Source organism: Polypterus senegalus, chromosome 6, assembly GCF_016835505.1.
Source record: "Polypterus senegalus isolate Bchr_013 chromosome 6, ASM1683550v1, whole genome shotgun sequence".
NCBI lineage: Eukaryota > Metazoa > Chordata > Cladistia > Polypteriformes > Polypteridae > Polypterus > Polypterus senegalus.
The window spans coordinates 95,914,510-95,928,496 of record NC_053159.1 but is presented as its reverse complement, the minus strand read 5'-3'; the positions used below and the strand labels follow the sequence as shown (position 1 = coordinate 95,928,496).

Here is a 13,987-nt window from a genome sequence, read left to right as displayed (position 1 = left end):
TGTAGGGTATTCATCAAAATAACAAGTAAAATGTGATGGTAGCACATATAGGACAGTGTGGGAGTGACAGAGATTTAGTCCCCAATTCCAAGCACATAACGGCCTATTCATGGATGACATAATTACTATCTAACATCTGGTCATCTAAGAGAGACAACACCTTGAAAATCAAACAACAGACTGATTTCTGAAATAATGGATGGGAAACTAGAGACTATTTTTATTGAATGTTGTTAATAAGATTACTGTTCCTAAATATTCAAATGCCCGATACCTGTGGACGCTTGCCTATTTCAGAAAGTCCAGTGGCAGAAGCAGCCTTGAAAAGTTGTCATAAAATAAAGTATCCTGAATAATCTGTGTTTACTGGTCTCTGTGACATTCATATTATGTTTTTTTCATTATATGATTAAGTATTATTTATCGTTCAGAAAAAAACATCAATAAATTAATTTTGTAGGCATACAGGGTCAAGATAAATACGTATTCTGTGATGACCGCTCTTTCTAAAGCCTGTGCTAGAACTGTCTGTCAGGTATATCAAATCTGCCACTCCAGAGTCACATAAGAGGAAGATTCCTTACCAAAAAATGAAATTCTGGCCCTAATTCACGCTACCGTTAATCAGTTTTTAAGAAGTGTCTTAATGTTATTTATTGGTAATTCATCAATAAGTTGATTATACTTTTAATTAATAAAAATGTATTGCCTCCTTTTCACATTTCTGTTGCAGAAACCTGACATTGCTACTCACAAATTGTGCCTCTTTCTGATCTACAAGTCCAGTAGTTTATGTAGTATTTCCTAAAGTATATCTTGCATCTTTTTGAATTCCTGTTCCCAACTCAAATCACGTAAAATGCATGAATGTCTAATCATTTTTGCTACAACTCCAGTACAGTAGGTACTGAGATACAGTATATATAATATATACATAACTGTGCTACCCATCTAAGCAATCAGCATAGACCTTGGTGTTAATGTTCCTGTTAAATGCTATTAGGTATGGCATTCATAATAGACGTGCTAATGTTTGTAATGTGCCATCTATTGGAATGACAAATGCAATGCATTGCATTACTAACAATGTTTGCGGTGCACCATCCGTTGAAAATACAGACACATAGCAACTGGACAGATACAAGATAGACACACAGACAGGTATCCTTTTATTAAAGTGGATATATATACACAAATATGTATACTGTATATGATATGTGTGTGATTTGAAGTTTTATTGTTTCTTACCTATATTTTTAAGCAAGCATTTGCCTGCCACTTTACCCTTGGCATGTCTCTGTATCTACAATTTATTTTTTCTTTGAAAATTCTATCATTTTTATTCCTATGGAAGTGAAATTGAGAAGCAGAAAGAAAGCAGACCAAGATGAACATCAACTTCTCTCCCGTTTGTGCGTTAGATTTAATGCACATTGTATATCATGGTGCCAACTAGTAGACTTCAGTGAGAGTCATTGAGAGTGACCCTGTTCATGTAAAATAACAACTGGTGTCTGTGAATTAAATAATCTACAATAAGGCTGTCAGTGTGCATCCACAAAAGGGAAAATGAATGTTATAAAGTCGACATTTCAGGTATACTGGGATGTGTTTGAGAAGATAAATACTCTGCCCTCCATAAATACTGGGCTGTTGAAGTGCCAGTTGTCTTTTTTCCCATAGGCTTGAGTTGCATGGACTTGACGCCTTTTATTTTGGATATTCCCACATGTAACCGAACACTTCAGAATTACACCACTGTATTAACTGGTGTTGAGCCCTCGAGAAGGAACAAAGTCAGAAAGACCACTGAGACCTAAATATCATGCACTTCACTTGGACAGGTGTTTAATGCCGACTCTGCAGTCCTGCCTGTTTCTCCCATACCAAACTGAGTAAATGATAATATTCTGCAGTTAAAAAGATTTAGAGCAACTCTTTTCTTAGTAACATACCTGAAAACTCATGAAATGTTTGTATTCCAGGTGGAGAACGGAGCAGAATACATCTTAGAAACCATTGACTCACTGCAGAAGCACTCTTGGGTAGCTGATATCCAGGACTGTATCGAGCCCAGGTAAGAGCAGATCCACTTGTGGCAGTCCTGTACAAGAATGTGGAGACAGTGATAGTGATGGGACTTCAGCGGTCCAAAGCCGAGGTGGGAATGCACACACTTAGTTGTGTTTAGCACAATCCTTTAATGATGGGTTGGGTCTGGGTGCTAGTAAGAGAAGGTGGCATCACTGTTTCCTACAAGGAGCATTGATACAAGAAGAAATTTCCCCAAAAGAGAAATGTTAAAGATCCTGCACTTTAAATTAAAAGAATGGAATATAATGGGTATACGCTTAAGCTGATTCTAAGAGCAAATCCTCCACTTCAAGGTTCTCACACGCCCTGATGCTTTCTGAGTTGGAGGCCCCGATCCTTTATTTAGGTCTTACTCCAAACGGAAATGCTGCACTGAGCTTGCTGTTGAATTTTCATGAAAACGTTGTAAGAAACAACAAGCTGAATAACAATGAAAACAAGGCTTAAACCATTCATGGATGGGATGCCAGTATGTCATGGGACACACTCATGCATGCACCAACCCTCACAGATATCCCAACAACCTTTGGGAGGCGACAGATGTCTGGAGAAAACCCAGAAGGACTCAGGGTGCAAGTACAGGACCCTGAAGTGCCGTCTTTCTGAATTCTGTCTTTTTTCCCTGTGTTTGTAATATTACAGGAGCCTGCTGTGAGGACTTTGTATGCTCACCTGTCCATCCCTCCCCAAGTACATCACAAAGCTAACAGCTTTTGCTCAGTTAGTCCAGTGTGTGTGTGGATGTGTGGCTGGGCAATAGGCTGGCGTGCTGCTCAGGACTGATTCCTGCTTTGTACCTGATACTGCTTAGTTAGGCTCCATCCAACCACAATCCTGGATTGGATTAAGCAGGTTTGTGAATTGTGGATTATGAACATTAATAAAACATTCAGTTAAGAACGGGGAATTCAGCACAGAAATGCGAATCTCCCTATTTCATTCTTGGAAATTTTTTTTTTATGTCACCTCAGTGCCAGAGTCAGTGCTTCACATCCAGTTTGATTATTATAAAGGTTTTAACCTTTAAAGTGAGACAACAGCAAACAAACATAATTATTTATCTTCACAGTGATGTGGAAGAAACATTTATTTTGCCATCTTTTTTAAAAATTCCCTTTAGAAAACATCAGTCCACAGTTCCTGTGGCTGATTCTGCTTCATTTACAGTATAAGTTGTCACAAACTCCACAATGAGCTGACAGCCACCCGTATATTTGGTTTCCTGACTGCAAGTTGCAAATAAATGACAGCACTAATGTGCACAAAACCATGTCCAAAACAGAACTGGGGGAATAGGGAAAAGGTGGAGGCTTTTAAAGGGGAAGTGAGGTCAAAGGGGTCGGGCTCATAAGGGTCTTCTTCCATGGGCTCGAGCCCGGACGTGACATCACAGGGGTAAGGTGGAATCTCCCGTGAATGGTCTGCAGGAAAGGGAGCAAAAGAGTCAGTGCACTCTGCCACATCCCGGTCTGATTCGGAATTGCCCTTACTTCAAGACCTTAAGCTGCCTCCCATGCGCACGTGTGTGACAAAGCTTTGACAGTCTAAACAGTGTCAAGGAGTTGATTTCAGATTTCTCAGAGGGCCATGTCTCCTGTGTTAAGTGCCTCATCTGTACTTTCTGTCTTCTAATCTTCTGTCGTTTTGCTGATCTTAAGCCTATTTGTATAGCAATAATAAAAACACGTGAAAATAAATTTCTAACAATGAGGAGGAAGCATTAGCACATCTGCTGCAGTCTGCGCATTGTTTCCCTAATGCAGGGCCATGGCAAGCTAGCTACACTGGGCACATGGCAGCAACCTAGCTTGTCATGATTTTATAAAAAGCGTCACTCCATGTCATTTTTTTTGTATCACATCGGGGTCCATCAGGAAGCTGAAGATTGGTCAGTTTGCCCTCCACTCACATGACAATTGTCTTATTTGTATCTGCAGTGACAGTGGTGAAGACATAGAACTCTCCTCTTGTCCTCATGGAGGGCCCTGCAGAGACTTCCCAACAGGTTCATCTTGTAGCTGCGAGCTGCTTGGAGAAGGTAAGTGTGACTGAGAAATCAGACATGAGCCATTTCATCATGATTGTCATGAGCCCTATGAAGTGTAGAGTGCCTACTAAAAATAATGTTCCGGAACTAGTTAACTGTAAATTTGCTAATTTGAATACTTTATTATCATGTCAGTGCTGATGACAGCAAATACCAGCAGCACGCAAGTATTTATAGAGTGCTGATGATGCAGACTCTATTTTTATTTGAACCAATCCTGTCTTTTACTCTGCTCTCTTGGGATTTTATTTTGCTTCAAGTTCCATGGAATGAGGGTAACCTGTCTGACACTGACACAGGCACACATGGGTTCTCTGTGAAAGTGCACCTGTCAGGCAGTGCTGGGCCTGTTAGCCACCCCAAAAGCATAATGAGACTGTCACTAAATATAGTCGAAGCACTAATTTTGCATGTGTAGACATTAGCGAGTCGCTGGAAGGAGTTTCTGTTGCCAGACACTTGGAGTTCTTCACGTTATTTTGGCGAGATGAGATCATTTTGCCCCTAGATGAGTTTAGCATTTATGATCACAAGCTGACTTAGTTGGTTAGCCTTATTTTCCCGGGAGACGCTTTGTACAAAACAAGCAGCTGCTGCCACTGTTAACCTGCTTTTGATGCTGTAAAGCAGACTGTCCCCAGGTGGTGCCTTATTCTGTTGCCTTTCAAAGGGATGAGGTTTTTGTTTTCCTCTTGAAGGTGTACCCAGGTTGCCAGACAGGCCTTGTCTCTCTGGAGTCAGCGAGCCCCGCAATACTCTGCCTGCCCGCTGCAAGGACTATCCATTCTCCGAACACATCCCCCTTGAGAGGTTTCTACAATCATCAGAGTTTAGCGGAGCTGGGCAGTCAGCAGGTAAGCAGCATGGTGGGAGAGTAGACTGCTGGAGGGAAGGTGCTCTTTTGAGCCACATACTGTGACTAGTGCTATGGTGCTCCACTTTGTAAATTTAGAGGGATAGAACTGGTTGGACTTGCACCATCCTTCCCTACCCATTTTTATTTTGTCCCGGGTTTTTCATATTCACCATCCTAATGAAGGCTTCTTATGTTCTTATTCCAACTCAAGTGCTCACTAGTTGTGTGACTTGCTCAGGGCTAAACTGCGAGCCCTAAGCAGGATTTGTGATCACTGACCATGTGATTGCCACTCCAGCTGCTCATACCTCCCTCCCCCTCAGGAACTGCTAATTCACTCTCATGACCCCATGCCACCCACCCTCAGCAAGCCAAAGAGAAATCCTTCCTGATCTTTATGGCAAAGCAAGCTCTTCTGGCACCACCTAGTGTCCACTTATGTTCCTGCAGAAACAAACTAAACTCTCTTTATTTTTCCACAGGAGTGGCAAGTGAAGGCAGGGACTCTGAAGGAAACATCTGCCTCACAGATTACCCATGGTTCCATGGAACGCTGTCACGAGTGAGAGCTGCACAGCTGGTCTTAGCTGGAGGAGCTCGCAGCCACGGACTCTTTGTCATTCGGCAGAGTGAAACGCGTCCAGGGGAGTACGTCCTCACCTTCAATTTCCAGGGCAAGGCAAAGGTGAATAAAGCTACCATTCTGAAAGCAGTCACAGGTTACAAGAGGAAGAAAAATGGACATTTTGTGAGGACATCCTCCAAAGACAGAGACATGCTTTGGTCTAGATCAGGTTTTACCCAAATACTCCCTTTTTGTTGCAGTGCTTGTGGGTGCTGAACAGGTGATCTCAGGGTTTCTAGCAGATTGTTTTACTTTTGATCTTATCTCAAGCATCAATGTGACAGTCGTGATAATGAGTGCAGTTTAATGAGTACTGAAATGCAGCTCACTAAAACAAAAAAAATGAGCAGGAGACCGGCAATGGTAATGCCATGTAAACATTTACAGGTAATGGCCAAAAGAGTGTTCTCTGGGTGTACACCAGAGCAGCTAGCTAGCATTTCCCTTATGGTGTGCGGCACTTTCTTAGGTTCCCTCATAAATACTTAATTGGGTTTAGATGTAGTGTGTGAGAGAACTGTGGTATTTGGACACTGTGGCGTCACATCGATGGTACTTAGCACTCCCTGATTGTCCACATCTCCCCATACCCTTTCTTTCCTTACATCCATATTCAGCCTTCTTCCAAATTCACTAGGGTCTCCTGTTGTACTTGTTGTATCCCAATGAACACATGGCCTATTCCTAATTTGAACATAGGATCCTGCACATATTAAGATGTTAATCCCTTCTTTAATTCAGAGACCACACCTGAGCACTAGCCTACATTTTTTCGGCACTGGGCCACTTATTTTACGCAGGGTTTCCACCATTTTTGTCTGCTGTGTCTCCTCGTGTCATTTCTTGCCCAAGGCCAATGGGAGCATGCTTTCAGTTGGAGCACAGACAAGTTTTAGTGACTTCATCAGGACACATGGTGAGACAGTAATGGCAACTGAAGGTCTAAAGAATCCACACTGGTACTACTGGTTGTTGTTGAGAGAGATTCTTCAGGCGCTCTTGCTGCCCATTGGTCGGGACTTTGCAGAGTATTTGGGCTGTTCTGAGGAGGGTGACCTTTGAGCAGCATTTGCTTTGCCAGGCAGTTCATTGAGGGTATATTTAGTCACCGTGTATAATGATTCCAAGAGCTGTGACCACAATAAGAATCAAACAAGTCTTTGTGTTTCAAATGCCCTTGATCTCTATTTCAAGATCTTTGTATTTGCTTGGCCTTTCTACCTTCTTGAGGGAGACATTTGCATTGACAGGCAGAGATAAAGGCTCTGATCCTGGAGTATGATGTCTGATCAGTTCATTCCAGTTGTAAGATTAGTGACTTTCTCAGGCTGATAATCATACCAGTGGTCAGGCACTGGCTGTGCAAACTCTTAGAATACTGACTGACCATGGCAGGTTGCTCAATATTCGACTGTGTGTCTCCTTTCTGCAGTAGCACTGGGCACACAGCAGCATTATGGCTCAAGCTTGCTCTTATTGTTGACACTGTGATATTCCTTTGGTAACTATGCTTATTCCGTACCTGATCTTAATATTATTATTATTATTTGTCAGGCTCCTACACACATTGTCCAGTTCAGACACATTTCTTGCTCATAGTCACACAGTCTTTCTTAAGCCAGCAGCCTTATGGCCTAAAGTCTCCAGCCATTATTATACACTTTGAACATTTAATGCCTCCTGACTTTCCAGAAATGTAAAAACGATAGAAGGAGACAGGGGCCACCTAATGACATTAAACTGAGAGCAGTGCTTCAGTGGTTTGGTCGGATTTGTGACCTGGTGGCCTATTTACAGTAGCTGTTTCTTGTTGAAAGGTCATCGCTTCAGGTTGACCTCTTGGTATAAAGGTATGTTAGTGAAATGAACTCAGGTGAGGTGTTTTGCTTACTTTTTATTATTATATAATTTTATTCTCAGCATTTCCTGGTTTCTCATTACAGCATCTGCTTCTCATTTCAGCATCTTCGCCTGTCAGTGAACGAGAACGGGCAGTGCCACGTCCACCATCTTTGGTTCCAGACAGTCACTGACATGTTGCGCCACTTCCATGCCCACCCCATCCCCCTGGAATCGGGGGGTTCAGCCGACATCACTCTGCGTTGCTATGTGCAGGCACCGCGCCCCCTGCCAGGTACACCCCTCCTCCCAACCCCCTCATTGCTTCTTTTCCTGAATGCCAGACAAGACTCATCCATCATGAGATGATTGTGTGACTGTTTTCTCCATTCCATTAATTCTCCAACCCTGTGCATCTGCTTTTTAGTGTATTTTCAGTGAGACTTTCTAGCAGAGATGTGATCTTATTTCACATTTTTCTTGAGTTGTGTTTGCTGCATATAAATAATGAATGGGCTGACTGTCAGGACTGACCAGAGAGCCTCAAAGGTCGTCTGGTCTACTGTGATGGGTGACACTGTGTCAGTTTGCTTCGGCTTTTCTTCATGAGGAGTAGAATAACAGAAACATCCATTTAGTTCCATGGAGCTGTCCATCCTATTCAAGCCAGCCGCTCCACTGATTACCACACTTTGAATGACTGCTTTCTCCTCAGTGCAATCACACGTGCCTTACCTCTGATTGAGCCCAACCTGGGTGCTCCCATTTTTACACTAGTGCAAAATGGGTAAGAATAAAAAAACACAGTCAGTGAGTCGGGCACAAATAAATGGCTGCTAGTCAGTTTTCAGAGTGGGATGGCCATACTTTCTTTTCCATATACAGTATATATATATATATATATATATATATATATATATATATATATATATATATATACTGTAGTACCTGCCAAATAATGCAAAGAGTGCACAACATATGATTTGCCTGATACAGGGTGAGGCAGAAAGGACAGACGTCTTTGAAATGGCTAGAACTCGCCACTAGTTGGAGTGACAGATGTGCGGTAGGTGGCGTTAGGTTCGCAAAGTTTTAGCATTTTTTTATTTTCTTTTTAGTTGAAGCCATGGATGATAGAACACCGCGTTTTTGCATATGACTGTTTTGTCCAGAACAACCAATCTATTACCGCAGTTCAGCGTGAGTTGCCATTTCAATATCCACAGAAATAAAGCTGTTCCCGCTCGTAACACTATCCTACGCTGGGTTAAAGCACTTTGTACACGAGGTACACTAATGAACAAAAGACCGCTGGGGGCTACACGAACGGCACATACCCCTGAAAATGTGGAAAACGTACGAATAGCCCTGATGCGCAGTCTAAGTCGATCTGCTCGGAAGAATTCTTCTGAATTTGGCCTCAGTAATCGTTCGGTAAGGCGTATTTTGCGTTTAGACCTGCATTTCCATCCCTACAAATTGTCAAACGCTATTTCAATATTTTGAAATGCTATTTTCAGTAAGAAAAAATTAACAATTTTGTGATTTTGTAAAAAACGTCCGTCCTTTCTGCCTCACCCTGTATAATGTGACAAAGACAAAAAGAACAAATATAAAGATTTGGGGAGTCCACACCATATACTGTGGTAACCACAAAACAAAGTAGTCATTCAAAACTAAGTCTCAACAAGACTAAACAAGAGGAATAAAGCTTCTGGTTATATAGAGAGTAGACAGGAAAGGGTGGGATTAAGGCAGGAAGTGAGGTCTCATAGGAGGGCGGGTTGAAGCGGAAGTAGGTGGGGTCTTAGGCAGACTTTCCTTCTGCTGGTCTGTGGAAGAGGGAGAAAAGGTTTTAGCACCATTTAACAACCCCAGTCTCTGTGTCTTACTCCCTGTTGAGCCCTTAGGCTGCCTCCCAAGCACGCATGTGTGATAACATATACATACACATATATATATGGACAAAAGTATTGGGACACCTGACCATTACACCAACAGGGACTTTAATGACATTGCATTCAAATACATAGACTTTAATATGAAGTTGGTCTGTCCTTTGAAGCTATAACAACTTCCACTCTTCTTGACAGGCTTTCCACAAGATGGTTGGTGTGTTTCTGTTTGAATGTTTGCCCATTAATTCTGTCGAGCATTTGTGAAGTCAGGCAATGATGTTAAACGAGAAGACCTGGCTCGCAATCTCTGTTCCAGTTCATCCCAAACGTGTTCAATGGGGTTGACGACTGGACTCTGTGCAAGCCAGTCAAGTTCTTCCACACCAAACTCATCCAACAATGTCTTTATGGACCTTGCTTTATGTAGTGGGCCACAGTCATGCTGGAATAGAAAAGAGTCTTCCCCAAAATTTTTCCACAAAGTTGGAAGCATGACATTATCCAAAATGCCTTAGTAGGCTGAAGCATTAAGATTGCCCTTCACTGGAAGTAAGGGGCCTAGCCCATATCCTGAAAAACAGCCATACACCATTATCCTTCCTCCACCAAACTTCACAGTTGGCACAATGCAGTCAGGCAGGTAACGTTCTCATGGCATCCGCCAAACCCAGACTCACCCTTCTGACTGTCAAACAGAGAAGCAGGACCTGTCATTCCACAGAACACATTTCCACCACTCCATCTGACGCTTGGCATTTGACTTAGTGATGCTCTCGCCGCACAGTTTTTGTTCTTACATTATGCCAGTAGAAGTTTGGAACTCTTCAGCTACGGAATCAGCAGAGCTTTGCCGACCTTTACGCACCATGCACCTTAACAGTCGCTGATCTCGCTCTGTGACTTTACGTGGTCTTCTGCTTCGTGGCTGAGTTGCTGTTGTTCGTAAACGCTTCCACTTTCCAATAATACCACTTACAGTTGACCATGGAGTATCCAGCAGGGATGAAATTTCATGAAACATCTTATTGCAAAGGTGGCACCCTATTACAACATCGCGCTTGAAGTCACTGAGCTCTTCAGAACGACCTATTTAATTTTATAAATTTTTGTAAATGGAGACTGCATGGCTCAGAGTGTGATTTTATACACCTGTGGCAATGGGTCTGACTGAAACACCTGAATTCAATAATTAAGTAGTGTGTCTCAATACATACATTTATATACATATATACATATAGTGTATATACAGTACATAAACTGCTCAAAAAAATTAAAGGAACACTTGGAAAACACGTCAGATCTCAATGGGGAAAAAAGTCATGCTGGGTATCTATACTGATATGGACTGGGTAATGTGTTAGGAACGAAAGGATGCCACATTGTTTGATGGAAATGAAAATTCTCAACCAACAGAGGGCTGAATTCAAAGACACCCCAAAAATCAAAGTGAAAAAATGATGTGGAAGGTTATTCCATTTTGGCGAAATTTTATTGCAGCAACTCAGAATCCTACTCAGTAGTTTGTATGATCCCCACGTGCTTGTGTGCATGCCTGACAACATCTGGGGGGCATGCTCCTAATGAGATGACAGATGGTGTCCTGGTGGATCTCCTCCCAGATCTGGACCAGGGCATCACTGAGCTCCTGGACAGGCTGAGGTGTAACCTGGTAGCGTGGGATAGACCGAAACATAATGTCCCAGAGGTATTTTAGTGGATTTAGGTTAGGCAAGCGTGGGGGCCAGCCAATGGTATCAATTCCTTCATCCTCCAGGAACTGCCTGCATACTCTTGCCACATGAGGCCGGGCATTGACATGCACCAGGAGGAACCAGCATAGGGTCTGATAGTGGGTCCATGGATTTCATCCTGATACCTAATGGCACTCAAGATGCCGTTGTCTAGCCTGGAGAGGCCTGTGCGTCCCTCCATGGATATGCCTCCCCAGACCATCATTGACTCACCACCAAACCGGTCATGCTGAACGATGTTACAGGCAGAATAACGTTCTTCACGGCTTCTTCAGACCCTTTCACGTCTGTAACATGTGCTCAGGGTGAACCTGCTCTCATCTGTGAAAAGCACAGGGCACCAGTGGTAGACCTGACAATTCTGGTATTCCATGGCAAATGCCAATTGAGCGCCACGGTGCAGGACATCGGGCCCTCAGGCCACTATCATGAAGTCTGTTTCTAATTGTTTGGTCAGAGACATTCACATTATTGTCCTGCTGGAGGTCATTTTGTAAGGCTCTGGCAGTGCTCATCCTGCTCCTCCTTGCCCAAAGGAGCAGATACCAGTCCTGCTGATGGGTTAAGGACCTTCTGCGGCCCTGTGCAGCTCTCCTAGTGTAACTGCATGTCTCCTGGAATCTCCTCCATGCCCTTGAGACTGTGCCTGGAGACACGGCAAACCCTCTGGCAATGGCACGTAATTATGTGCCATCCTGGAGAAGTTGGACTACCTGTGCAATCTCTGTAGGGTCCAGACATCGCATCGCGCTACCAGTAGTGACACTGACCACAGCCAAATGAAAAACTAGTGAAAAAACAGAAAAGATGAGGAGGGAAAAATGTCAGTGGCCAAAATGTCAATGGCCTCCACCTGTTAAACCATTCTTGTTTTGGGGGTCATCTCATTGTTGCCCCTCTAGTGCATCTGTTGTTAATTTCATTAACACCACAGCAGCTGAAACTGATTAACAACCCCCTCTGCTACTTAACTGACCAGATTAATATCCCATAAGTTTCATTGACTTGATGCTATACTCTGATTAAAAAGTGTTCCTTTAATTTTTTGAGCTATATATATGTATATGTATATACCGTATATATGTGTGTATATTTATATATATATATATATATATATATATATATATATACACACACACACAATAATAATATTCTTACTTACTGATGTGACTTTTGTGATTGCCTACTGTTTTTTTGGGGGGTTTGGTCTCAGACAAGAGAGACATTTTAAAGTAAGCAGTGCTTTTTGAAGCTGGAAGTGAAGTGGGAGATTTGATGTTTCGTTTGCAAATATCCTTTAAACAATAAGCTTTTTGAGGAGTAAATAGCGGCACCTAGTGGTTCAGTTTCCACGAACAGATAGAGGGATACTGGAGTAAACTGAAGCATGTGGGTCCTACGTGGGCTTTTTAATACTCATGTTATCAGTTAGGCACTAGAGAGTGACGTGTGACCTGTTCTATCAGTCCCCACACTAGTGACCCCACATCTGGACTGCTGTGCATGGTGCTGGTCATGACAGAACTAGAAGTCATTCATCTTGAACCAAAGGGCACATACCACTCAGTCTGAAACCTCGTCATTCTCAAACAGGGAGCTTAACTCAGAGTCTTTAACATTTTTAAAAATGATAAAATTAATCAGAATTAAAGAGAATCACATTCACAAAGACATCGGTGTAAATTAAGGCGAAGTGCATTTAACGGTGAAGCCAGGAAGCACGTCTTTACACAAAAGTTTATGACTACCTGCTGCAAACTACCAAGTCATGCAGCTCAACATCATTTATTTTCATAAAAATAAAAGGTCTGCAGGAGATACAAGCAAGCTTGGTGGTCTCCTCTTGTTTGTCAGACTCTTCCTTTGTGGCTGCTCCTTGAGGGAGGCACTGATCTGCAGATGGGGTGTATTATGATTGGCATTCCAGAACATGCCACTCAAGTTTCATTTAAGCATTACGACAGTGGTGTGGTTGGGCATTGTCCTATTATGAGACCTGTCTGCACCGTCATGATGCGCACAAGAAGAAGGAGTGTTATCAGCTGTTGAAAAAATGCCAATATGAGGCTAAAGTTCCACACCATGACATGACACCTGCTGTGGCTTTATGATTATTGTTGGCCACACTGCACAACTGTCTGTCATCTCCATGTACTAAACTGGGTGGCATCAAGGTGGGACTCATTGCTGACAGTAGCCACAGCAGACCTGGCTAGCTTGACAGCGCACTTGTCACTCATACGTACGGACAAGTATGAGTCACTGGTCATCATGATGCCGGGTGGTCAGCTTCATATATCGCAGTATATGTTGGCTACTGTGTGCAGATGTAACAGTCCAACAACGCTAATGATGCTGTAGGCAGGCTCTGGCCTGTCCAAAAGGATCTTTGAGGCTTGCTGGCGGCCATCCCCGAAGATCAGCGCTTTGCATCATGTTCAGAAATGTTTCAGATATGTTTGCAAGGTGCCATCTCAGACTCAGGGGACCTGCTGTGACATTTTCTATTGACTGCTTACCATCCCTGTCTGCATCTATGCTGGATTTGGCTTGAAGTATTCTTGGTGTGCTGTAGAAGTTGTAAATCTGCCTGCTTAGGACGAGCCTAGAGTGAGACCCTTAGGTAGTCCGATGGACGTGTAAGCTGAATCAATTCATGCCTGCTCATGCTGATCTGTCATAACAATCTTCACACCAAACGAGCCACAGTTTCTCTGGGCAACTCTTTCACTGTTACACTAAGTATTTGTTGGCACAGCTGCCACGATGGAGTAAACATTCCTTATCTGCAAATGTCCCCCTGGTGTGGTGCTATGGGTGGGTTTGTTCAGATATGAGCCAAAATGAAGGGCCCTCATTTATGAAGTCAGTCCAGTT

The 13,987-nt window shown here is 42.9% G+C and overlaps 1 protein-coding gene across 6 annotated transcripts in view; it reads left to right on the top strand.

The window, feature by feature from the left end:
* Positions 1-13,987, top strand: part of LOC120531298 (SH2B adapter protein 2) — a 74,649-nt gene that overhangs the window by 56,287 nt on the left and 4,375 nt on the right. For 5 of the 6 annotated variants that reach the window (XM_039756568.1, XM_039756569.1, XM_039756572.1 and 2 more), the window contains exons 4-8: positions 1,986-2,077; positions 4,032-4,132; positions 4,840-4,995; positions 5,480-5,682; positions 7,585-7,756. In XM_039756568.1, the coding sequence (XP_039612502.1) occupies positions 1,986-2,077; positions 4,032-4,132; positions 4,840-4,995; positions 5,480-5,682; positions 7,585-7,756 (724 nt within the window). The remainder of the gene's footprint in view (positions 1-1,985; positions 2,078-4,031; positions 4,133-4,839; positions 4,996-5,479; positions 5,683-7,584; positions 7,757-13,987) is intronic. The other variant, XM_039756574.1, reaches the window with a different exon arrangement.